The sequence below is a fragment of the Haemaphysalis longicornis genome, unplaced genomic scaffold (assembly GCF_048455015.1).
Source record: "Haemaphysalis longicornis isolate Haplotype H1 unplaced genomic scaffold, Haemaphysalis longicornis Haplotype H1 scaffold_7, whole genome shotgun sequence".
NCBI classification, from domain to species: Eukaryota; Metazoa; Arthropoda; class Arachnida; order Ixodida; family Ixodidae; genus Haemaphysalis; species Haemaphysalis longicornis.
This window is the reverse complement of record NW_027526422.1, coordinates 49,105,059-49,130,651: the sequence shown is the minus strand read 5'-3', so window position 1 is coordinate 49,130,651 and position 25,593 is coordinate 49,105,059. Positions and strand designations below refer to the sequence as shown.

General features: G+C 45.9%; 1 protein-coding gene across 3 annotated transcripts; it reads right to left on the bottom strand.

Moving 5' to 3' along the window:
* Window positions 1–461: 461 nt before the first annotated feature.
* Window positions 462–25,479, bottom strand: Pex5 (peroxisomal biogenesis factor 5). 3 transcript variants are annotated; one of them, XM_077677209.1, is made up of 16 exons: window positions 25,275–25,479; window positions 24,883–25,121; window positions 24,751–24,789; window positions 21,967–21,984; window positions 19,206–19,329; window positions 17,533–17,734; window positions 14,751–14,847; window positions 13,617–13,751; window positions 12,455–12,579; window positions 11,319–11,379; window positions 11,077–11,220; window positions 10,871–10,941; window positions 8,451–8,648; window positions 6,892–7,057; window positions 4,472–4,629; window positions 462–1,860 (listed from the first exon to the last, which is right to left on the bottom strand). In XM_077677209.1, the coding sequence occupies exons 2-16, from the start codon at window positions 24,976–24,978 to the stop codon at window positions 1,650–1,652; spliced, it is 1,845 nt and encodes a 614-aa protein (XP_077533335.1). In that variant the 5' UTR covers window positions 24,979–25,121; window positions 25,275–25,479; the 3' UTR covers window positions 462–1,649. The 3 variants fall into 3 exon arrangements, with proteins under 3 accessions (XP_077533335.1, XP_077533336.1, XP_077533337.1); XM_077677210.1 differs by lacking the exon at window positions 13,617–13,751; XM_077677211.1 differs by lacking the exon at window positions 19,206–19,329.
* Between the last annotated feature and the right edge of the window lie 114 nt (window positions 25,480–25,593).

Below are 25,593 nucleotides of genomic sequence, written 5' to 3'. Positions count from 1 at the left end.
CGTGCAGCATGGCTGGAATGGTGTGCAAGGGGCATATGAGAAAGATGAACACCATGTTGCCAGCTTCTATAGCCCAAGCAAATTGTACACATCAGGCCAAGCCTTCAGAGTTCACGAGGGAGAGAGAACGAACCTTGTATTACCTTTTTTTTAGCTGATGGTTACTCGCTTGCAAGCAAACTATTAGCAGAAAATTTCAGTTTTCAGTGCTGCGGCTGGTTGATGCCTTGTTTCTTGTTGCTCTGACCTACTTCACTTAATGTCCTACTAAACCTACAAGAATCACGTAGCAAACTGAAAAGAAATGAACAGGAAATTTTTCCAATAACAAAACTGGATTTGAAGGTATACGATTTACTAGCAATTTATCCATGCCAGAAACACAAACAGTGTAGAACGCTTGCAACGTATTTCACGGGAGCCGCTGTCCAGTACCGCACTATAAACAAAACATGCACAAATCCAACCACATTGTCACCTACCTTTTATTCATTCTTTATCATCACTGAAATGAAGGCCTCTTGAAAACAGAGGCGCGGTCTTTATTTCGTCTTTCTTTTTTTCAATGTGGTCATGGACAACTTAAATGCGAACACGAAAACACGCTGTACAAACAAATACTGTTTGTGAAGGTTCAATAATGGCTCATTATTGGTATAGTATTTGGTAAGCCACATTTCCCAACTTTGTTGCTGTAATTAAGCCATGCATCCATTTGACTTGCATGGAAAGAAATTGCACTATTTGTGCTTTCTGGCTCATATTGTCATGATCACGTTTCATCCTGTACATCAGCCGCTGCTGCAGGGCCTTACAACCTGCTGTACGGCCTTTCAATCTGCGAGCATGGCTTTAACTTTCTTTGCATTTGTGTTTTGAGGGAGCACGGGTGCGTTTCTTAGCATCTATATACACAGTGATAAAAACGTAAGCAGGATTTTTCTTTTCACCCCACGTGATGCCGGAAGGCATATCAGCACAACTTACAGGCAGTGGACACCTCCGGCATCGCGGCTCGCTATCTTCAGACATTCGAAAAGGGAAAGGGCTTTTGCTATAGGCAAACCGGCGGTCACAAAAACTCGTGTTATATCCGGTCCCGCACTATGAGCGGTTACGTTATAAATGGTTTACACTGTATTACTAATTCAAAACACAGCAGGGACTTGATATTATACCAGTTTGCAGAATTTTCTAAGAATTCGCCTTCTTGACCTAAAGCTTTTTTCCTACGGCTGCAGGGTTTGTCACTTACTTCCAACTGTCAAACGTGACTAGCTGACTACCAGAAGCACATGACGAAACTGATGAAAGCCAATAAAAAAGAAAAGATTTCCAGCCAAATTTTCACAAGCTGAGAATAGCACCCCAGGTGAGAATTTCAAGTACGGTAAACGGCTAAAAGCTGCACAGACGTTCCACTACTTTGCTCTACTGGAATACAGCACATGCCTTTTCTTCTAACACTTCTTTACATAGTGCGCAATCCCCGCTGGATGATTTCCTGTTCCCACTGCCATACTGTTTGAAATAAACGGCTGCACAGATGCCAAAAATGTCACTGCACCCGGCAGAGATTTAAAAGTTCAGACGCAAGTCTGTAAGGGAGGATCTCGTCCACGGTGGAAGCACTTGCACTACACAGCAGGTCAGGAGTCCAGCCCAAACTCTCTGTTCAGGAGTGCCAAGTCTCTCCGGTCGGCCACTTTGTACAAGTCCGGTCGGTTGAGGAGTGTGAGCACCATGCGAAGCGTCGACCAGATGTTCTCGGAGACTGCGCTGTTGACCGACTGCATCCCAGCCGGGCCTCTTCCCGCTGACTGCATGTTCAGTGCCGTCAGGAAGTGTTCTGCAGCCTCCCTGTGAAGAAACAAACACCGTGCAGATTGTCCTGTAAGGGTCTTCAGTTCATCTAGGAGGGGCAAATGGGCCAGTTTTGGCCTATGGAACTGTAAAAATTGAACAAATCCAGGATCTTAAAATGACGCAATTGTAAGTTGACAAACAGTAATCCCTCGTTATAACAAAGGCAACGGGATGGTGGAAAATTTCGTTATAAGCGGAATTTCGATATAGGCGACCAATCGAGAAAAACTAAAATGTTGATCTTTAATTGCGCCACAGCTGCGAGGAACCAACACGCCATACATTTAGTGAAGCAAAATTTTTGTTCAGGTGAAAAATGAGGGTGAGTTTTGGCTGCTTAATGTTCTTGCCGGGCGCAAGCAACCCCTGCTCCAATTTGACCAAGCACTGCATGAGGCCAAGGTCGCCGCCCATGCATTAAACTTTATTTCACAGCACACATAGGAACTCCCGCGTCTGCACCATAGTTGCCACTTCACGTGGCTCTTCATCCTCGTGGGGCCACCAAGTGTAAATTATCTCCGCATCCGTCGCTGGTGCGACCACGGGAGCTGCAGCGTCCGCCAACGCAAACGTCTCGAAGTCACCTTCTACCTCTTGGCGAGCAATTTTATGAACAGCCTCGTGTAGATCACTGCCAGTCTGGTCATCGTCAGGCTGGTCATCATCAGGGTTGCTGACAACGGTGCGGAAAAAGCCGGCGTGCGCAAAGCAGTAGGCGACTTTTGAAGGTGCGAGTTCCTTCCATGAAAAGTTGAGAAAATGGATCGCACTGAGCAAATCAACGTTGTACCTCTTACTGGCGTCAAGCTGCGCGCATGCGCTGCATAAGCTCGTTGCGGAACAGCTTCCGGGTGGTTTCGGTGATACCCTGATCCATAGATTGCAGTAAAGCGAGCTCCTTGAGGTTGTCGATCTTCCCGTGGCTGGGACAATTGTTAATTAGGAAAAACACTGGCCGATTTTTCGCGTCACTGGGAATTTTTTCCCGATGTGTGAAGCCTTGAAGATTGCAAAAAAACAGTTTTTCGACGCCGCGTTGTCGACGGCACTGCTACTTTTATGGTTCCAGTGTCAGTGTTCACACAACGTTGCGTCCACGCCATTGACCAATGTCTAGGAACAAAATTCAATTACCATACCACGGATTTGGGTGGTTTGTTTATAGTCAGATAGCGCTGATTGAGCATGAGTGGCTCGAGAAAATCACCGGGGAGAGAGCAGCTTGCATTGACCCGCCATGATGACAGCCTGACTGGCCACTGGGTTGCCGCCGCTCGGCGACACCTCCGTTCTCCACTTCGCTCTAAGCGGGTCAACCTGTTTGCGCGCTTCGAGTAATGCGGCAAAAAATGCATGCGTTTGGGTTGGGACCAGAAGAAATTTTGAATAAAGCGATATTTCGAGTAAAGCGGTTTCGTTATAACGAGGTTACTGTACTTGTTGCTAGGGCAAAATACATTGGGTTTCATTTAAATTTTCCAAAAATTTTGGCACTTTTTCCCCTTCACTGCAAAAAATTGAAGGCCTGACTTCATTCTTCCAATACCCTTAGTGTGAGGTACTTTTTTCCCCCTTTAAATAAAACTAATTTCAGTCAATTGGGTTTTTTGGTAGTAAATGGAATAGCTTTTGCAGATCCCCGCTTTTTCAATAAGGTTAGGAGACTAATTGAAATCGGAGGTTTCAAAGCTGCACTTTGGCTATGACTGCAGTCATAGAGCTGCTTGAGCCTATTTGGAATACTTCAATAAGCACACATGGTATGACTAATGAACAAGCATTTCTAAACGTAAGTTAGCGCTATGCTGGTGGGTGTAGCATCACTCTGATGTTAGGTATCGAACCAGAGCGCTCCCTATTACGAAGCAAGTGTGCCACCAAGCAAAGGCAAGCACTGCTGGACTGTACAAAGACCTTGTAAGGAAGTTTTGCACCTCTTGCACATTGCACAACTATTGATGCCAGTTTTACACAGGTAAAGTGACGCGATGCAATTTGTCTGGGAATAAGCGTGAAAAAGACGAACTCAGCAAGCGTGCTTTCTGCCAGGTAAATTCGGCACCCATTAGAGACTAAAATGAGCAAAGAGTGCACATCGAAAGCCTGTCCATAGTTTTTGCAGCGGGGATTTGAAACCGTAACTCCATGCTGTATGCCGAATACTTCACCACTTCTTTGGCCAATGGATTTATGGAGCTGTAGTGCAGGCCAGGATTCACTCTATCTTCTTTTTTTATTTTTATTTTTTCTGGTTTCAGTTTTGGATAATGCTCATATAAAAAGTGCACAAAGTAGTGCATACCTACAGCTGGAGGATAAGGCAAGGATTGATGAAACCATAAATGGCTACCCAAGTAAGGGGTTCCAAGTGGTCAATAATAGTTCTGGCTGACACTGCGAATAGGAAGTGGGCCCACAAATATCTCTTCTACGTGTTTATTTTTTACAGTAAAGATCAATAGAGGTCTGTGGAGATATAGACAAGTATCAATACTGCACCCAGTAGGGCACGATAAAGAACTTGGCATGGCACAAAACCATCGTGTTACGTCATCACGCGGGACTGTTCAATGCAACGAAGCATGAAGCGAGTTTCACGGACCTGTATGATCCCAGGTTGATGCAGCTAATGCCCAGGTTGAATCGGGAGCGGATGAAGCCAGGTGACAGCTGGAGAGCTTGCCGATAAGCGTCGACGGCCTCCTCCGATCTGCTGCCGTTGGCAAGTGTGGCACCGAGCTTGTTCCACAAGAGACTGTCCTGGGTGCACAGATGGAGATAACCTTTTCAGCAAGTTTTTATGCTGGTGACAGACAAAGCAAACTGTGCAGTATGCGTGCAGCCTGCAAAGCACTGTAAGTGGCATGAACAAGTAAATTACTAATTCAAGGTACACTCTGTAGAAGACGTGCCCACGGCTTCGCTCACAGCAGGGGCTCTATCTACACGGCTTGTTTAACCACATTCTGCTGTCACAACTGAATTGATGAACACACACTTTTTTTAAATTTTTTTCACAGAGGGACAGGTCTTTAAATGCATTTAAGTAAAGTTATTTCAATGTTTAAATACCAAGTTTATGCATGTACAAAGTAAAAAGAAGTAACTTGTAAAAAAATGCTGCCCCATCACGATACCCAATTACAAACATGGTGAGAAACCAGTAGGCATTTTATTCTCCATTGAATCCATGGGACGGAGAGTACGGGAAGTGTTTCACCTGCCCTGCAAATTCTTAATGCAAAAATTAGCCCCTAAAGGGACCCAGGAGAGTTGTAGTTATGTCTGTGGTTTGTACAAACATTTCCTGTTACAAATCTCGTTCCTCTGGAAACACCAAGCAGACGTGTTTCGCTCAATCTGTGTGTGCAGTTCACGCTAGTTCAAGAATTGCAAACAATATTTTTTTTTCAAACTTCAGTGAAGCCAGCAGTTTGTCTAACTGCCGGCTTTTTTTCAATTTCTCTAAAGGGGCCATGAGCACAAAATGGAAGCTTATTTTATTCCAAACATTTAGTGTTCTATAGCTCCAGTGCTTGTCGAGTAGCAAACAATGCTTTGTTCCCTGGCAAGTTAGACAATTTATGCTAAAGTTTCAATTCTCCCACTGCATTGTATGTTTCGCGACGTCAGCATTTACGTATTGTGAGCAGGTACCTAAAACGAAAGTCAGTATACGTTGATTGAGGCTGCCACTATCGGCTAAATGCATTTTTTGTTATATTATCGACCGCCTTCCTAGATGGCACAGCGATACCGCTCAAGGAATGTTCTTTAGATTCAGTTCGCTTGTGACTGGATTTGTGACTGGGAGAGGAATGACCATAAAACATTATTATCTGCCATAAAATGTTTTTGAAAATGTTTCTTTTGAACATGTTACTGAAGCATTTCACACAATAAAAAAATTGACAGTTTTGGAAAATAAATGTTTTGTTCATTGAAGAGGCCAAAACTCGAAAAAATAAACAAAAAATGCTCAATGAGAGGCTATTAGAAAGTGCCATCCTTCTACTAGTAGCAAGGGGACATAGTGCATGGTACTACATTAGCTGCTCTTATCTCTTTGGGAAAGCAGGGACTCTTGCAATCTACAAGACTTTCAAGTTATTCCCTCAAGCATTCGCAAGGCCCTGCATAGCCCGCCCCTTCCCCCAACAACGGCTGCATGCGACCTTCGCGGCTCGCAGATAACACATCTGCATCTTATTTGTTGGTGCCTCCATGCATACGCGCGTGCATGCATACGTCAAGGCACATGCACCTTGGCCTTGGAGTTGGTGTAGTGTGTAACACCGTGCATGCGGTAGGTGCCTTCGTTCTGCGCAAAAGGATAAACGTCGGCTCCATTTTCGTTATTATTTTGAGGTGGCGGTGGGCCATGCAGTTGTGTCTACTTTGCTCGCACAAACATTGTTATCATGGTTGTCCTGTGATAAGCATGCCCTTGTCGAAAATTGGTTGGCAAGCAAAAAAAAAAAAAGGGGGGGGGTACTGGTTATATCATTTTTCATTCAAATGCAATTTAATGGTCAGAAATAAAATGCAAGCTTAGGTTGAAGAAGGTTGAGCTGCATTAGGCCTAGGTCGCACAGCAGCCGGCGCGGTCATGGCTGCTGCCATGGGGTCGCTCGCCCTTGCCAGCGTAGCGTGCACGACAGCGCGTACTTCCACGCACACTTACGTGACTCGTGAGTACATCGTTCATTACGGGACCATGTAGTTGGGCCTCTATAAGAATGCGTGGCACGCATATAATTTGTTAATTGTGCTAATATTAGCCTCCTTTCCAGATTACTAGGGCACAGCCGAATATTTGGGAACTTTTGAATATGCATTTCTTGAATAAAACACACTTTGAATAAGGAAGATATTTGATTTGTATTTGAAATTCTGAATACTCGCACACCCCTAAAAACCAACCATCAAAGTAACAAATGAGAAATTGACCACTGATTTTCTACATGTCCCATTGCATATCCATAAAAGCGAACGAGATACTAGAAAATGAGAGCCACTAACGTTTGGCCGCACAGTGAGCGCTGCCCGGAAGCAGTCGGCCGCCTTGTCGTACTCGCCCGACAGATTGAAGAGCACGCCCAAGCCACACTGGACGTCCGGGTCGGGATCGTTGGGCGAGAGCCGAGCCGCCGCAATGAACAGATCTCTGGTTCGCCCGTGCTGCTCACTGCACAGAACACCAGTGGCTACAATAGCCGCCACCTGTCGCCGCATCACGTTCTACCACATCTCAGGACAATTTCTTCCCAACAATTGTATTGCTCTTAAAACTTCATTGTCACCCTAACAGAACAGAAGGACAGAAGACTAACAGAAAAAACAAAGTGGGGGCCATCTTCAAGCAAGCACTTCTTCAACCATGCAGCACAGCTCTGTTTAAGACGCCAGTGAGCCAGGCACCATGTGGGCCAAACCCTAACAAATCTGTGTGTGAACTGCAAAGCCTACGACCATGTTCTATGAGCAGAATGCACACATGATAAAGAGAACAAGCAAAGCACATTTGCACCCAGTTTATGGCACAAATGAACCAGATGAGGCTAGCTTGTGCACCTAAACCAAATCTGAATCAGATTGTCCCATACTTTTCTGGTTATCATACTACCACTTCCCTGTCGCAGCTTGTAAACCATCGCTACTCTTCACCGGCAGTTCACATCAAGCGACCTTTTGGAGAGACATTGCTTTCTACACAATCTCGACCTGGCTAGAACAATATGCTAAGCATTAACGCACCTCACGTCTCCAAGCAGAAATGCTCTTCTTTATTGCCAAAAACATTTTTAACAGGCATTATTTTCACAAATAAACTTTGCATTCCCAGGAAAAAAAATTAACGCAGTTCTACTCAATGTGGAAGCGGTTGGAAGTGCAGAGAAATGATTAATCCGCCGGAGGGGCTGTGGTGCCTTATTCGCTCATTGCTGCCACCCCCCACGCTCTTCACCTCCCTGTCCCACTCCTCTCTTGATGAACTGACTGGAGGTCAGTCCAAGTGCAATTCAAATTTCCCGCCTTCGCAGTGCTAGTGCGCTCTCTGTCTGGAACAGCACGAGCAGGAGTTCTGTTTTTTTTTATGCTTGCTTTTATCTCGCACGTGCCGGAGCCTTACTGCACAGTTTGGAACGCATTGTTTTTGGCGGCCACTTTTTTCGCTTACTATCGTAAAATTCAATCCAATGGGCGTTACTAACTAAATGGACGCGGGGGCTGCCGGTCATTTGTACAGATTTTGCCTCAAATGTAGCTGCAGTTTTCTTTGCGCTGAACAACAGGGAGATATATGACAAGCGCCAGCAGTTCATGAGTTTCGAACTGTCATAACTATTCAAACCACTTTTTTTTTTCGAAGCCTCTGTTTGGGTCCGTTACATTGCTACACCATGTGGCTCTGTTTGTGTGTGTTACGTCACTATGCCGCCTGATTGCAGTGGTGGCTAGGCAGCGTGACAGTGAATGACAGCGTGACAAGGCGGGACCCTAAAGTGCTCTGCACTTAAAGAAATACCCTGCCAAGGACCCGAGAAGGAAGTGCAGCATACAACAGCCCCTTGCCAGACCTGGACATGATGGAAGAGACGGGGAAGGCCGGCTCCGTGGCCGGAATGTCAGCCGACGACAGCAGGGCCTGGTAGCGGGGGTTGCACTTGAGCCACTGCAGCAGGGAGTCGCACGCCTGCAGCTGCAGGGACTCGTTGGTGTAGCTCACCCCAATGGCCATCAGGGCAGTCAGGTTCTGCGGGCTCAGCTCCAAGCACCTGCAGATGGAATGCGGTCCTGCTGCCACCGCTACTGGCTGTGCGGGCCAAAGCTGCTAGTCACACCTGTGCTTTTCTAAGCAGCAGAGGCTCCAGCACTGCGTGCTTTACATGTGTGAGTAATGCCGTAGTGAAATGATATCTGCCTGCTTCACTGCAAATGTCTTAGCAAAGCAATGGGCCTCCTGCGTAATGTACCTCTCCTATTCCTCCCTCCCCTTCCACCTCTCAGGCACCCTTCCCCCCCCCGCTATTGCAGAATTCTTCATTGCTGATGCAACGTTTGTCTCACACCCCTCGTTGCGGTGTGTGGCATGGGTCCCCCTCGGAGGCCAGTCTACATTTAACTCTTTCGTTACCGCGGGAAATTGACCAATTTTGAAGGGTCTAACAAAACATTTTTTTGGGCTATACATATTGGTTAGGCACACATTGCAGTGACATACAATGCAGATTATTCCACGCGCTTTCCAACGACACCAGTTTTATTAATGTTTTCCTAAATAATGATTCCGAAAAAAATTATCGAATTCGAAATTTTTGTCCGCGCGTCGAAGAAAAAAGAAAAAAGTAAGTTGTGTATAATAAACCACGTGTAGTAGAAAAAATTTAGAATATACATTTTGTAGGTAGCCATTTCAAAAACCCGTCCTAGAAAAAAAATTGAGTTGCGAAGTACAATTTGTCAGATATAAAAGAAAATGTTAGCCCACCTGGTGCCCATGCCATGTGGTGAAGCCCAACCTCTATTTCAAGTTTTGCTATTTTGGATAGTTCTCTAGAAGAAATCTGGTGGTTTGACATTATTAAAGGCACAAATTAGCCTCCACGGGATGTAAAAACACCTTGTCAATGATTATGACCGGCACAATATTGAAGGCAAGCAAGCGATGTGAAAAAATCCGCTTGGAGTTGAGAACCAAACTCTTTGGTGGATGCTTGTTGACGTTCTGATGATCGCTCATTAGTCAGAACTTTCATTTGCGTTTTATTATCATGTTCTGACTCACTATGGTAGCCCTGCTTGCAGGAATAAGGTACGATGCGCTAGAATCATGCCCAGCAAGCTTTCACCAAGCCGCCGTCGGGCTGTGAAGCGAGTTCAGCACTACGAGCCTACTACATTGCAGCGCCACCTAACAATTTCGAAAAGAAACAAATACAAGGCTGTTGCAGACTTTGTCAGAATAAACAGTACTACTAAGAAGTGACACTAGACTTCCGGAAATACCCTCGTATGAAACCGAAACTGGCCGGTGAACAGCTGGCGGTGTTCAAGGCCAATTGGAAGCGTTCTCCTCGTCTGAACTGATACCCGACGACTTGGTGTTATCGTTTGACTTTCAGCGGAAGCTCTTATCGCAGAAGCAAGGCGTAGATAAAGTGGAAGCGCAAGCGGCATGCTTGTTTTGAGGAGCGGTAGCGGGCAACGGAGGCACCATGGCAAATGAGCTTGTAGTTGGGTAATTGCGTAGTAGCGCCAAATATGAATTTCGCAATGCGAAAACGAAACCGAAACTGCTGGAAACTGGTTGGAAATGTCAGGCACACTTGCTAGACATGCGGGGGACCATCAGAAATAAGCTTTGGGAGAATAAAGCTGCCCTTTGTCCGAACCAAAGATCATTAGTGAATAGCTGGGGCCATTTTCAAGTAATTATCACCTCTCAACGCTATCGGATTACAAAGCTGACCCCATTATTTGGTATTTGACTTGCCAGGAGCCTTTTGACAAAAAAAATATTATGGTAATGCAGCCTAACCACGACCTGCATCCTTTTTTCTCAAGTGCAGCAGCCACGCCCCCTGCATCAAAAACACGCGCACCTCAGCTCACAAAAAACGCCGCCAAAAATCTCAATGTCGCCGGAGCTGGAAAATTTAAACTGATTCTAAAAGGGCAATGCCTAGACTAATCACTGGCTGCATTAGGTGTACGAGAAACGACTACAACATGTCGAAATAGGCAATATAAATCATCGATCACTGGTGATCGATTTGAATAGGCGTGGTAATGAAAGAGTTAAGCTCTAACCCACTGAAGCTACACATGGGCCACATGGTGTGACACAGTGGAATTCTTGGATTGGTGCATCCAACTTGGGATTCTTTGAGTGTGCATCTAACATCGTGTGTTCTTTCACCATCATCAGCCAATACAGCTGCTGTGGCATTTTCCCAATGTATTTGGCACTTTGAAAGAAAAACTAAAATACCCTTACTTTCTCAAGGCTGCAATGGCTGCTGGATCTTGTTCGTTTTCCGCTTGTGTTGTGCCCAAGTACTGCCATGCCTGCATTGCGTATAATAGACATGACAACACTATTTCAGTCGTTTCACCAGTGGAATGCCATCATCAGGTTATGCAGGTTGGCACTTGACGCCACAAAACAGCAGAGTCACAAACGCTCACACAAGGCAGCATTACCTCAACATGCTGAGGATTTTTCTGGACAGCAGCTTCAAAGAGGAGTACTGCACTGGGAATGTCATTTTCTTGAAGCTTCTTCAGGCCTTCTTCAAAGGGATGCTCCACATTCTCCAAAGGATTGACATCGGCAAACTTGTATTCCTGATCACGACGAAAGAAAGAAAAAGCAAGAGAGAAATGCAGACGGGAGAAAAGCACAGGGATAAAAGTGGACAACTGGAGAACAGGCAAGCACTTACCCGATATGGCTCGGAAAGATTGTCAAATTCTGACAGCCAAGGGTGGGACGCCGGTGTCTCCCTATGAAATTTCCAAAATATAAAATTTTTGTTGCACATGCAAACGCAATTAAGAGCTACAAAAACTGGCTACTCCATAGAACCAGATACATTCAGATACATTATCATGCAAGAATGAACACAAATTATAGCACACTTCGGCACTGCACGACACTGAAAGGTGATCGCAAACGGTGTTTCTTTTTTTACCTTCGAGCTTATTTTCAGAAAATAACATGACCTCCAACTAACGACCACCCATCATCACCGTCAGCCTATTTATGTCTACTGCAGTGTGAAGGCATCTTCCAACCACTCCTACCTTGCAATGCCCGAATCTTTTTTCCCACGCACTGCTTACACTACTAACTATTTTTAAAATGCAGTATGCATTTCCTCCCTGGCACAAGAAATTCTGAAATTATGGTTGCAATGGAAGTGGTTTAAGGGACACGGTTTTGTGAGGTTGCCCAAATTACAAGCAGCAGTTTGTGAAACATCTAAACCTCAAAATAATCTCTAATCACTGTTGCAAAAAAAGTCCACATTAAATATACAGCCTCCCCTTTTCTCCTAATTTAATAAAAAAGACAGTAAGTGATTTCATTTAGGTAAGCATTTCAGAACACGGGGGAGAAGGTCATTCTAGTCACCAGGAATGCTGAAATCGAACAAATCCAGATTGTATGCTACTGAGGGAGACAGAGGCAAGGCCGTTTATAAACCCCAGTGTGCAGCTCACGTTCCACATACGTTCAAAAATGTAGGTAGCTCTACAGAATGAATGATCATTTCTTCCAAAGAGGAGATTTAAATAGTATAAGTGAAAGAGTATTCTATTTATTTAAATATATAATTGCAGAGCATTCAACAACACATGGCATGTCAGGCAATTTTAAATAGTACATGCAAAGAAGTGTTACATTATTCTATAACGTAATTGTGGACCATTGCACAACATGTAGCATGCCCTACTATCACACTGCCCCAAGCATGTCGAAACAAGCACTATTTTTGGAGGCAAGGGCGAGAAGGGGTACCACTAAACGATAGCCTTATTGCTCAAAATATTTACTTTATAACCTAATGCTCTCTACCTGGTCACGTGGTCCCACTCCTTTTGTAGATTTTCCCAGAAGTCAGTGTCGTTTCCCTTTTCCCTGTTCTCCGACACAAACCCTTCGGCCCACTGGCTTGCCATTGCTTGCTCGGCTGTTGTATCCTGAGACAGAACAAGTCACAAAAGCAGACACAACAATCGTAAACCACAATACTAAGCAGGTTTTCCCACCACAACTTTCTTGTAGTCCAAGCATCGGTGAACAAACTACAGCTGCAAAGTATTCATCCCACCGGACAGACAGACGTGCAAATAAAAAGAATGTATTTCTCCAGCCTTTCACAAAAATGTCCCTCTATCATAAACAGAATGTCTGTCTTTTAGCGTCCCCTCAAATCTTGCAGGTAATAAAAATATATACGTACTCTTTACTTCGACACTGGTGGGACTGGCAAAATTTGGTCAATTTAAGAATAAAATGAAATTACTGAAGTGGGAATGTGTAGCTTTATAACTTAACGGAACCTCTGAAATTGGTAAAATTAAGCAAGAAAACTGAATTGACGTAGGCTGAGTTAAAGGGGCCAAGAAGACAAAATACGAGCTTAGTTCATTAAGAAGACTGCTTTTCCCCAATAACAATGCTACCAATTTTATTGTAAACTTCAAGCAAATAATGGTGACTTCCCAGCCATTTTCAAATGATTTCGCTATGACGTCAAGGAATATTGTTTGTGCAATCCACTGGCAAGATACATGACTGGGCAATCGTAATGGGGCCTCCAGTTTTGTTTTATCGTATCACTTGAATACTAACATGCATTAACACACTGACAACCATGTTTTCAGTGCCCGTCCATATTACAGGACCCTTCTAGTTTCTTTTAAGTCTAGTTTCTTTTAAACTGAACAAAGGTGCATTTTGTCTTCAGGGCCCTTTTTACAAAAGTCGGCTGTAGAACACGACATCATGCTTCCGTTACAATTAAGAAGGCTCCATTGTTAACTGCTTGTCATTGCAAGAAAGCTATCACCACTCACGATCACGAGCAATGCTTGATTTCATAAAGCGGGGCAGCGTTTGGGGGGGGGGGGGGGGGGGGGGGGCAGCACAAAGCTCTGCACATCCAGGACCACAGTAGTATCAAGCAACGTACCGCATCCCAGCCCAGCGCATTAACATGGTTTCAGGTCATTACCTTCAGCCCCGAGGCCTGTTGCTGGTGCTGGTGCTGCGGCCAACCGTATTCCCGAGTAAAGTCTTCGGCCCAGCCCGCAGCCCGTGCGTCTAAGCCTGTGTCGCCGCTTCTTAGTTTCTTCACAAACTGCATAAACTAGCGCACGGGGGAGGCGCCAAGCACAGCCTCAATGTAGCTCTTCCATCACGAAGCCCAGCCAATCAGCTGCACCCCTTCGCTACAACTCCACAAAAAAATTGCGCGAGTTTTGGTTACGGGTTATCACCAGGGTACTGGTCATTCGCTAACAATTTTCAAGTAAGTCAAATCAAACAGAATGGCCACGTGAAGAGGCTTCTCAAAGGCAGGCCACTTTGACGCATAGTTTGCTTGCAATGTTTGGGGCGCACAGCTTAAAAGGAGACTACGAAGAAAACATTCAAGTAATTTATAAGGTTCACTTTATTCTTGTTCCAACAAAAAACAGCGCTGCCATCGCTAAGTAATGGGGCAGACTTTGAAATACCTATACTTCCTCGCCGCAATTTGTGACGGAATTTGGAAATTTAGAGAATAGCCAAGAGTTTCCAGTCAGTAGGCCGACTTCACAACAGAACTAAGGCCATTGCCCACTTATTATTAGGACATGGTAGGGCTTGCTTCCTGGATAACAGCACTGCTATCGGCCTCGTTCTTGCTTTGTACGATGAAGCTCTTGACCAATTTGTTAACTGCCTCAAGGATACAGCAGGAAAGTGCTAGATTTCGGCTTAAACCTACAATCAGTCAATTTCAAAAGCTTCTGATTCTATTTATCTTTAATTTGTTTTCGTTCTACATTTATATCAGTGCCAGCCAATCGCAAAGGCTGGTATTTGTGACATCACTGGGAAGGATCCGGAAAGCCAATGGAGGCGACTCTTTCTGCTCTTTTTCTAACCATCCGAGTCACGAGTAGTCTTTTGCTATCCTGATGCAGCACTCAAGTGAAACAAAGTTGTACGTAGTCTTTGTGGTTATTTCTAACACAGCCACACATCCCATGACCTTGCAAACTTTGTTCACAACTTTGTTGAATTACACTGGCTTTAAAAGGAATGATGACTCAACACCTGTGCCCAAGTGGCAAGAGCAGGAAAATCGAGTAGTACATACCTCTGTTTCCATCATAGCTTCATCGTTGATTCCCTTCAGAAGCTCATCAGCAACTTGAGCCAGGCCTTGGCTGCTTTCTGTCACTGATGCTTGCGCACTGCACACGTTCAACCAATTTCACATTTACAAAAAAGGTTTGTAAAAAAAAATACATTTCTGAGTCATCCCTCTTGCACCATTTTCATACCTTTGGGTTAGCACAAAACCCTTTTAAACACCTCAACTCCTTACTGCTAACCTTTGCATATTCCGCATGGTAATGTCACACAGAATAACGACGTTCCTTATGATATCCTCTGTTCAAGGGCATCACTCCTGCTTAATGATGATGCTTAATTCAAATGCAGGTGAGCACAGCATCATCGACAACATCTTCAAAGCATGGTTCAATGGGAATTCCAACTGAGATTACGTGCAAACTAAAAAATTAAAGCCGCTCCACTCAATGTGAAAGCTGTTGAAAGTGCAGAGCAGTGATTCGCCATAATGGGCTGCGGCGCCGTTAGCCGCTCACTCTTACCACCCGTCACACTCTTCGCTGCCCTGTCTCATTCCTCTCCGGATGAATTCAACGGAGGTTTGTCCAATGCATTTCGAATTTCCCGCCTCTGCAGTGCTCGCGCGCCCCCTTGCCTGAAACTGCACCCGCGGGAGTTCTGTTCTTTTTGTGCTTGCTTTTCCTCCCGCACTAGCCGGCGTTGCACAGCCAACCAACCCAACTAGTGTTCTTAACTAAATGAAAGCGAGTAGTGGTGGTTAATTACGTATATTTTGCCTCAAATGTACCTATGACTATGACTACGCTTCTGACTACATAAACCGCATGGCTTTTGAAGCCTCTGAGGGTTGCCACGATGATAGAACGGCGAGTGGCTCTTCTTGGGTCCAGCAGGCAAGCTACGACGACAAGGCAAGCCCCTAAAGTGCTCTGCACTTAAAAGCATCACGGCGTCAGGGTATCGAGGGTATTCATCTGCATAAGCTGGCAGAAAACCAGTGGGCATTGCCGACCACCTTGGAAGTAATGCGAGAGTTGGTAAAGGAAGAATGGCGAGATGAAATTATATTCATAATGCAAACCAGCCTTGCCCGTGCATTTTGTGATGATAATCACTGAGGGTTATGCTCTGCTGAAAACGAAACAGAAAATACCACGAAAAAATGACTGCACTTCATTATAGGTTTTTTTTGAAAGAACAATGCAACACCAATTTTCTTTTCCAATACAGTAAAGCCCGCTTATATCGAACACGGATATATCGAATTATTGCCTATATCGAACCCTTGTATAATTCTGGTAAAAATTACATGCATTTAGAACTTTTTATATCGAACGCGATTTTGCTCACAAATGGATATATATCGAACTCTCCCACGCAGGATTTTTCGCTCTCCTTAGGCATGCGGCAGGCTTTCCCGCAATACATCAGCGCGCAGAGGTGGCGCGGGTATCGCTTGCGACTCCCGCCCGAGCTCAAGCGCGTCCAAACCGTCCGTGGCAGAATGGACCAGCTCCACGCATGCATGCCGCTGGAGCCGAAAGCGCCGCATTGGGCGCTGCGGCTGCGGTGTCACCAAACTTCAAGTCCGCACCACTCACTGCCCACACTTGCTCGGTTCGCTGGGTTCGCCGTTATTCGCTTGTATCCATGCTTGTCTCCGCTCCGTCAAAGACGCCGAGGACTACGTACCACTTCCGAGCACGAGTGAAGCCGTCGCTGCCGTGGCCCTGCTATGGCGAAACTGCAGTGTCACTGAGCGCAGCGGTCTTGTGCTTGTTGACTGTTTAGATACCGTGGAGCAAGCAGTCACCAGCAACGCGTTGCGCTTCAAGAAGCAAGCTACACTCACGCAGGCTACTTTTGCCCCAATAAATGATTGTTTTCTTTCCGAGAAAGTGTCGTATCAATAGTGAACTGCAGGGTGGTAAGAGCTCAGCGTTAGCGCGTGACTCCATCGGCAAGATTGCTCTCGTGTAAGTTTTTTTTGCTACACTTTCTATATCGAATTTTTGCTATATCGAACTATTTTACAATCCTCGCGCTGTTCGATATAAGCTGGCTTTACTGTACTGCATTCGCCTTCAGATATGTGACCTGTCAAGAAGGACTTAACTCAACCAGCATGCATCAGGCTTCGAAAAAAAGCCCGCAACAGCAGCTGTGCGATGCGACCACTATCTTGTGGCCTAATTCTCCTCCTGTTTAATCAATGCTCTCACAATCTCGTTAGTACAAGCCATTGTATTATTACGGACATGAACCTACCTGGAAATGCTGATTGTTACCTAACACAGGTATTAAGCCACTGTGTCTCAGATACAGTGAATGCATCACTAAGGGTGGGTCAGTTTGATGCTTTGTTGTGGACATATCGAATAGTAAAATAATACATCGAGAATAAACTAGATGAAAAGAAACCTAACGTTCACTTATGTTTTCACCAGGTTTTAACCAATCCTATTGAGGCAAGTCACTGATAAGGCAGAGATAGCAGAGAAAAAAAAAAGACAAGGACGGAGACAAAACGGCAAAGACTGCGCATTACAGTCTTTCTCTTTTTTTTTTTTTTGCACTGCCTGTGTCGACGTACCAACTTTCCCAATTTGCCACGTTAACTGAGAAGGCGTCTCGAGAAACTGCAGCCTCCCAGGCTCACCTCTGGCGCCAAAGAAATTTCAAATTGTGCGGGTTTACCACACCGAGGCTACACCTGGAATATGAGGTGTGTTGCAGTGGAGGGCTCCAGATTAATTCTGACTGCCTGGTATCTTCCAACTCACCCCTTGTGCTGCTCACTGTCCAAGAGGTACTCCTCAGCCCACTTGACGGGAGCCACCTGAGAAGACAATGACGCCGCCCCTCCCGGCACAGCTGCGAACTCCTGGGACCAGGCAACTCCGACCAGGGCCGGCTCTTCCCTCACCTCAGGCAGGAACTCGCTGGCCCAAGCCTTGGACACACGTGCGTCTGCAATGCCCGGCACTGCACGAAGAATAACGAGGTGGCATTTCACTACAAAGTCACTCTGCCTAGCATGCGAGCAAACGACAGGCAATGGCATTCACATACTACAGTTAAACCTCGATCTAACGAAGTCCCCAAAATTCGTAATTTACTTTGTTACATTGAAATTTCGCTACACTGAAATTCGTGGTTATAATGAAGTGTTCATCGCGTGAAGCGTTTCCTGCAAACGAAAACGTGGCGCGCATACACGGCTGGCGCACTGTTTCTGTTTCTGTCGGAGCTTAATCGTCTATGTGGGCATCAGCGTGAACTGCATGGAGCGTTTTCTCCCTGAAAAAACGTGCCCCGCAAGCCACAGGCGCACTGACGCAGCCGCGAAGACCACCCGTGCGATGCGGGCAGCTCCAGCGACCGCGTCTAGCCGCTCACTGAAACGCAACTCGAGGGGCATACAAGAAAAAAAGCGGATAATGCAGGCGAAATTTTCACTGTAAAACGTCATACACGCCCCTTACGAGAGCGCACATCAAATAACCTCTGCAGTGGTAACTTGTAAGCCTAATCGTCCCTGGCAAGGCCAGCCGGCATCCACGAACGCTTTGAAGCTCCCGCATAGGGTGCGCACCTCCCCATTGATGAAACTGGTCAGGCTCCTCCCACTGCCGCGCACAGCGCGAGTCGCTTTCTGGCCAAGGCACAAGCCACCGCTGCCGCGCAATCGTGGAAGCGGGCGTGAAAAAAACGCACGCGCAAGGCTCAAAGATTCATAAATGCTTGCTGAAACGATGGAACCCATAAGCATGAGCGAACTTGAACATAGAGCAAAGTGGCAGCATGCGGCGATGGAGGCCCCGCTAGAGATGATTGGGCTTACCACCATGGAGGATATTTGATGGGAGCTTTTGTAAGCGGCGCGTATGACATTTTACAGTGGAAATTTCGCCTGCGTTATCCGCGCTTTTTCTCGCATGCCCCTCTTGTTTTCCCCTCGAGTTGCGTTTCAGCGAGTGCTTAGAAGCGCTCGCTGGAGCTACCCGCATCACGCGGATAGTCTCCGCGGCTGCGTCAGCGCGCCTGTGGCTTGCGGGGCATGTTTTTGCAGGGAGAAAACGCTTCATGCGGTTCACACTGATGCCCGAGTAGACGATTAAGTTCCGACAGAAAGAGAACCAGTGCGCCAGCTGGGTATGCGCGCCACACAATTTGTAGACAAAGAGCTCGCTCACGGACTCCGTGGCTCACTGCATCCGCGGCATTGGGCGGCCCGTGTCGCCGTTCGCGTTTCATTGAGACCCTGTTTCGGTGCTTGCGTCTCCCAAAAACTACTTTTACAACTGAAATTTCGTGCCTGAATCTCCATGAAACTTTGTTACATTGAAATCTGGGCAAACGGGACTTCGTTACACAGAGGTTGAAAATACATGGTGTGCATACACTTGACGTTACAAAAAGTTCCGTGGTTCGTTACATCGAGGTTTAACTGTACCTGACGGTGGTGGCTGGTACATCTTCTCAATGTCCTGCATCTCCTGGAGCAGCCCAGCCATGCGGAAGGTCTGCGGGGCCATTCTTTCCGGCCCCTGCCTCTCGGCCAGGAATTCATCCACCAGCTGCATTTCGGACAAAAAAAGAGAGACAGCCTTAAAGAAGATGGAGTAGAGGTGCAGCGACACGAATGCCTCATAGTGACTTTGCAATGAACCCGCCACGGTGCTCAGTGGCTAAGGCATTGTGCTGTTGCGCACGAGGACACAGGTTCGATTCCCGGCCACGGTAGCCGCTTTTCTGATGGAGGCGAAAAGCAAAAGCGCCCGTGTGTACAAGATTTTGGCGCACGTTAAAGATCCCCAGGTGGTTAAAATTAATCCAGAGCCCTCCACTACGGCGCGCCTCATCGTCTGCGTTGCACTGGTGTGTCAAGCCCTACAATCAACCGATCAATCAACTTTGCAATGATCATTAGATGATTGCTCGAAGGGACACTGAATACAAGTTGTTCTAGATCGATAGATTAGCTCACCGAGAACACAAACATACCTTTCTTATGCACAGCGTTTTTTAAAATAAGGCAGAAAATAGTGAAAACGTGAGGAGAGGTTCCGCCGCCACTGGCTGTAACGCGCAACTTGCACTGGAAGTGGTTAAAACAATAGAGTTTCATACTAATATATGCCAAAGGGAAATCTGCGACCACTGTCTAGGTGAGCCGTGCTTCAGCTAGCATTCCGTCATGTACCGGGGACGCAAGTTCTACCTGTCCTTGGCATGGCTCACGAACAGGCTGAAAAGTTGCCTCAGGCTGCATAAGAGCAACAATTTTATCGCAAAAGATTATTTAAATGTGGTGAATTATAAAAATGGAGTTCCAAAAAGATTTATTTGCCAAGGATTATTTTTTATCCTGGATGAACAAGAAAGAAATGTTACATTTGTCGTGGATTTGGGCTACAAAGGCAAAAAAAAAGCCATGTGGCTAGCCAAGTGGGTGAGGAACATCGCTCGCTGCTATGACAGCACCCACGACGGCGTGTGACTGCATCGACAGATTTCCCTCTAGCATACATTAGTATAGCCTGTACTCAATAGCAAGGCATGCATGTAGGCAACCATGGAAGTGCTGCGTCACTGGTTACGTCGAACTCCGCTGGACGGCGGTACTTGTCTGTGCTAAGCGCATGATATGGGCTGGACATTCCAAGCTCTAGCCCGCCCAACGCAAAGTAATGCATCGACTCCAATGTGAGTGCGATTAATAACAACTCTGTTGACACCACCGTTGAGAATTGGGTTGAAACGGAGCAGACGACGCACGGCGGTGGTATTTTTTTCTTCGGCGTGCGGGCGCAGTGGCACAAGCCACGCCATGTCCGTGGCCATTTCCAGTGTTGCCAAACAGAGAAATTGACAGCTAAACTTTTCAATGAATACCACCTATAAAACTATGGTTAAAATGCCTGGCGTGTGCGACGCCTTTCCTGGCTGCCACTGGATGGCGCCACTCGTCCATAATTGGGTCGGCAGTACTGTTTTTCAAGGAAGCGTGCGAGCTATGCAGGAGCGGTTGGTTCGGCGTCAACATTCGCACAACCTCAAAAGGACAATATGTTTTTCGTCAACAATGCGTCATTACTGATCACGGGTCCCATGAAGGAATATCAGTGGTCTGGAGCTGCAAAAGACATGGGATTTTGGGAAAGGATGACAGATTTGACCAAAACTGACCAACCTTGTTGGTACATGGTAGCGTTGTATTCGGTCGCTTCTATACTTCTATACATCACCGCTGCCTCGCTTGCTTCCAGTTTAGCGTGACGAAAACAGGGCTGCAGTCGCTGTTTGCATCACGTTCGATCAGCGTTTGCTTAATGATTTCTCAGAAATTGAGGCATCTTTCGACAGTGAACCAACGCTAAAATGACTTTCATTTGAAACCAACTGGATGGTTGCCTTCAGTGTCCCCTTAACACAGGAAACCATGGTCTACATAGGTGGTTGCTGAAGGTCTAAACAAACTATAATTAGTCTAGGCAAGTATAAGTGTGCGCAGGAGTGCTGATTTTACAAATTCAATGAAGGAGGTTTTATGGGTTGGGCATGCTTGCTTTCTTTTATAATCCTGACAGAATATTACCACAATGATATTATAACAATCGTGTGCAAGTTAATGGTGCAATGAGATATTGGCCAAAGAGCACATGGTGTGTCCCTAAAATTAGTTGACACGTGGTACACATTAGGAACATAAGTATAAGTGACTGACAGGACCCTTTCAGTGTCAGTGGTGTACAAGTAAGCCTTAGAATTTTGGTTCCGCCATTTCACTGAATTACTCGTGCATTTGCCCCTCCTGTTTCAAAAATGCTTCAATGGAGAGGAAACCAACACTGGGGGAGGTCACCCCTGGAATAACCTGGCACTGAAAAGGTTAAGGGTTAGTCTAAAAGGCTGAAAATTCCAAGAATTGAATTGATTGTGAATGCAATAATTTTGAGAATGCCACAAGGGTAAAGTGTAGTACTTGAACAGCACAAAATGTGAACATCCAGCCAAGCATAGTGGGACTCTTTGATTTGATTTACAGTCCACGGGTAGCCCAAGTATTTGCCACGCCATGGGAATACAAGTAAAAAAAAACAAATGTTGGATACCTTATTGTGGGCCTGAGGTAAGTCTAAGACGGTTATCCAAACAGCCCTACTAATTATTAAGTCATGTCATGATGTTTGTGAAGATGTAAATTAACGCACCTCTGTTGATGTTCCAGCCTGGAAAGAAAAAGAAGACACACACATTAGGCTGCACTGTCATGAGAAGGGGGTTGGCTCACGAGATTGAGTACTCCTCTTTTTGGGGGGGGAGGTAACAATGCGCATCTGTGGTACTGTACCATGCATGAAATACCTTCTAAAAATTAAGCATTTACCACACGTCACGCCAATCCCACAAAAACCTTTTGAATTGCAAAATTTTGTGCAAGAAGCTCACATCCCCCGGATTCTGCGCGCACATCTCCGCATTAAGCCAATGCCGCGAAATATGCATCCAACCTACCACCGTGGACGCCATCTAGACCGAGCCCCAGCACACGTATCCCGCTACACTCCCTCAGAGAACACGCTCTACATAGACATAGCGGCCTACCCCGCCCGCCCTGCCTTCGCACTTGCTGTAGTAGGCACTTTTACAACATTCCCTAAAGTATAAGCTACACTCTCCACAACCTCTCCAGTAACTGCAGAGGAGGCTGCCATTGCCCTTACTCAATTGCCAGCCCCCATATCACTTTATCCGACTCCCAAACTGCGATACGAAATTACACAATGGGCGTCATTTCCATAGCTGCCCTCAAAATTCATCTTCAGAATCTCCCTGCCCACCCTGTGATGCTGCTGTGGACTCCGGCCCACACCGGCGTAGGTTGTAATGAGACAGCACACGAACACACCCGAGCTTTCATATTTTGGGCTCCCATTTCTTTTACGCCTACACACGGCATCCCTGAAATGGCCACTCGATCCTTCTCACGTACAGGGGCATAACTCAACATTACTGCCTCCTCCGCAGGAACCTACCTCCCCCGCACGTTTCACTTACTCCGCCGGCGGCACACGTGGCGGCTCTTACAAACCCACACTTTCCCACACCGCACTCTCCTTGTGCGCACCCACCCACACCAATTCGCCCCCCCTCACTGCCCCTCATGTGGCACGCTGGATACACTCTTCCACTCCGTCTGTGAGTGGCCACACAACCCCTTCCCTACTTTCCCCTCCCCCTCCCACTGGGAGCAGCCAATGGGGAGCTCTAACCTGGCAACCCAAGAAACCGTCACGGCCACAGAGCCCTGGTCGTTGCAGGTGCCCTTTTGTCCTCCGCCACCCCCCTACCCTAAACCCAATGTTAAAAAGTGGCTACTACTACTTCCAATAGCCAATCTGAACCAAGTTATTTTTTTAATATTTTTGGTAGGTTATTCATGTCTCACTAGTCATGGATTACCTTGCTTCACTATAAAGCATTCCATCTTACTCCGGTGAGAAACACCACATTCAGTCAGGACCATTTGCGTCTCACTGGTCTGATCAGACTTGCTTGCTCTGTCGGACTTTTTTGCCCTAAGAGGATTTGGTAGCCACTCCACAAGGACAGGAGAAATTAAGTGCATGCATATTTTCAATATAACTATTTGTTTTGGCTCAAACAAATTAAGCAAAGTACTGTACCCAAACTTGGAAGTAAAAAAAATAGACATGAGGCATAGACCTTTTAAAGGAGCCCCTACACCAATTTTCGGCGTTAAAATTATTGCACAGTTCGCTTCCTTCACTCAACCGAATACCCTGGGTGAAATATGAGCGGCCTGTGACGCGAAGAACATAGTTTAATTGGATCTCATTTATCGCGCCGACGGAGCAGCGCGTGGAGCGGCACTCAGCAAATGGACATCAGCATGACATCATCCAGGGAGAGCCAAAATAAATGACGCGGCAGCGCTTGTCAAAAGCTCGTGACGTCACTTCATGCGCGTGGCCCCACGAGCGGCGAGCGGGCGCAACACACTCTCAAGCGAGCGCCGGTGACGTCCGCACAAAGCGGTGAGGTCAGGCAGGGAGTCTGTCATATGCGCCGTTCGGGATTAAAGGGCGGGAATTTGAAACAAACGATTTTCAGGCCATACAATGTAATTAACTATCGCGCACTGAAGTATTTGAAGTGCTGTTTCAGGTTCGCCAGGCCATTAAGCATCGATAGAAGAAATAAAAGTGTGACATAAAATTTTCGCGTCAGTGCTTCTTTAAACATCAGGTACAGCCTAAAGAGACCATTAGTGGAAAATACAAGTTTGATTCATTCAAAAGGTTACCACTTCAGTCATTTCAAATTGAACGAAAACATTAAACGACTAAGCAGGATGATAAGTAAAACAGGTGGAATAGCAGCAACGCACTGGCACTGCACTAGCCCCCATGACATCACAGGGACTAGCTGGCGTTATCGGAATAAATATGAGCGAGCAATTGTACTGGTGCCTCTGGGTCCGCTTCACTGCATTACTCGACTGCTAGCAAAATTACCTTGTTTTTACTAACCCACCAATATTCTCTGTTAAATTTGTCTTGCAGAAAATTGAAAGCTTTTTTCCGTCTTCCAGGATATGCAATACTGTACTATATTTTTATATCTTATTGATGCCGGATTGAAGTTGAGCGTGTTTTCAAAGGCCAGTTGTTTCAAATGAAACAAGCTTGTGTTGTGTTGTCCTCAAGGTATCTTTAGGCGGGCAGGTACTGATGTGATTTCACTTTAGGCGAAAAATTTAGATGCATAGACTTGAGTTCATTTTTAACTTTTTACGGGAGTCAACCAAACTTTCAAGACAGAGACTAACACTCCACAGGTTAAAACTAAACTAAAAAAGGTAGCATTACGAAGTCCCCTTACTGCAATCGACACAGCAACAATTGCATACACATTTTCAGAGCCACTGAAATGAAAAAGGAAGCATAATTGCAGCGGGATATTAAACTTACCCTTCCAGCTTGTCCATGCCTTTGCCTTAGATATCCCTCCTGGTGATAGACAGGGAAATAAATTAAGCACGTGGAACAGTTTAGCACCGGAAAGCAGAAAATTTATTCCAGTGAAGTCGAGAGAAAACTCACTTGCTGCCGCGCAGTGTCCTGGATCGCATGACTGGAGAGTTTCACAAGTGGGTTTGGGGCGCCGCATTCGGCTTCCACTAAGTTACGGACGGACATTTTGAACAAAACTACGCACCGTACAGTCACTTGCTGAATAATTATTTTGATCTCTATCAGCTAAGTGCTGGTTAGCTAGTTGGTTGACGAGTGGGTGAATTTTCGGCGAAGAGGCGTCTTCATCTCCATTTTTTTAATGAAATCTGTGAAAAATAAGAGAGAATAGTTATCTCCAAAACCACTCCAACAAAACCGTACGGCTTGCTTAAACGATTCAGTATGCCGTACACAGCAGCACGAGGAAAAATCGACCAATGTAATCTAGAAAGTTGCGGACGCTCACGGTGTTGGCATACCTGGTTTCGATGATCACACCAGCAACAGTAACCAACCGCGCTACGTTGAGGTGTTCCTAAGCATGCGATGTTTATTTGTAAATAACGTCATCCTTCTTTAGGAGAGGATGATGCGATCGAAACTTTTTTTTTTCCCCTATGTATTTAGTTCAACAGCTGGTTTGCGTATCGGCGTATCGCATGGTTGGTTGACTGCCCGCACCCTCAAACCAGAAATTAGTCTTGGAATTTAAAACAACAACGTATGACTTAATTAACGCCAGCACAATTATTTTTGTATCAAGTTAATTATTTGCCAATAGTTATTTGCGTACTGCTT

Coding starts and splice junctions, on each gene's coding strand:
- Pex5 (XM_077677209.1), bottom strand. CDS start 24,978: ATGTCCGTCCGTAACTTAGTGGAAGCCGAATGCGGCGCCCCAAACCCA. Junction 11,221..11,318: donor ATCTTTCCGAGCCATATCGG/GTAAGTGCTTGC, acceptor CGTCGTGATCAG/GAATACAAGTTTGCCGATGT. Junction 10,942..11,076: donor AAAATCCTCAGCATGTTGAG/GTAATGCTGCCT, acceptor TACGCAATGCAG/GCATGGCAGTACTTGGGCAC.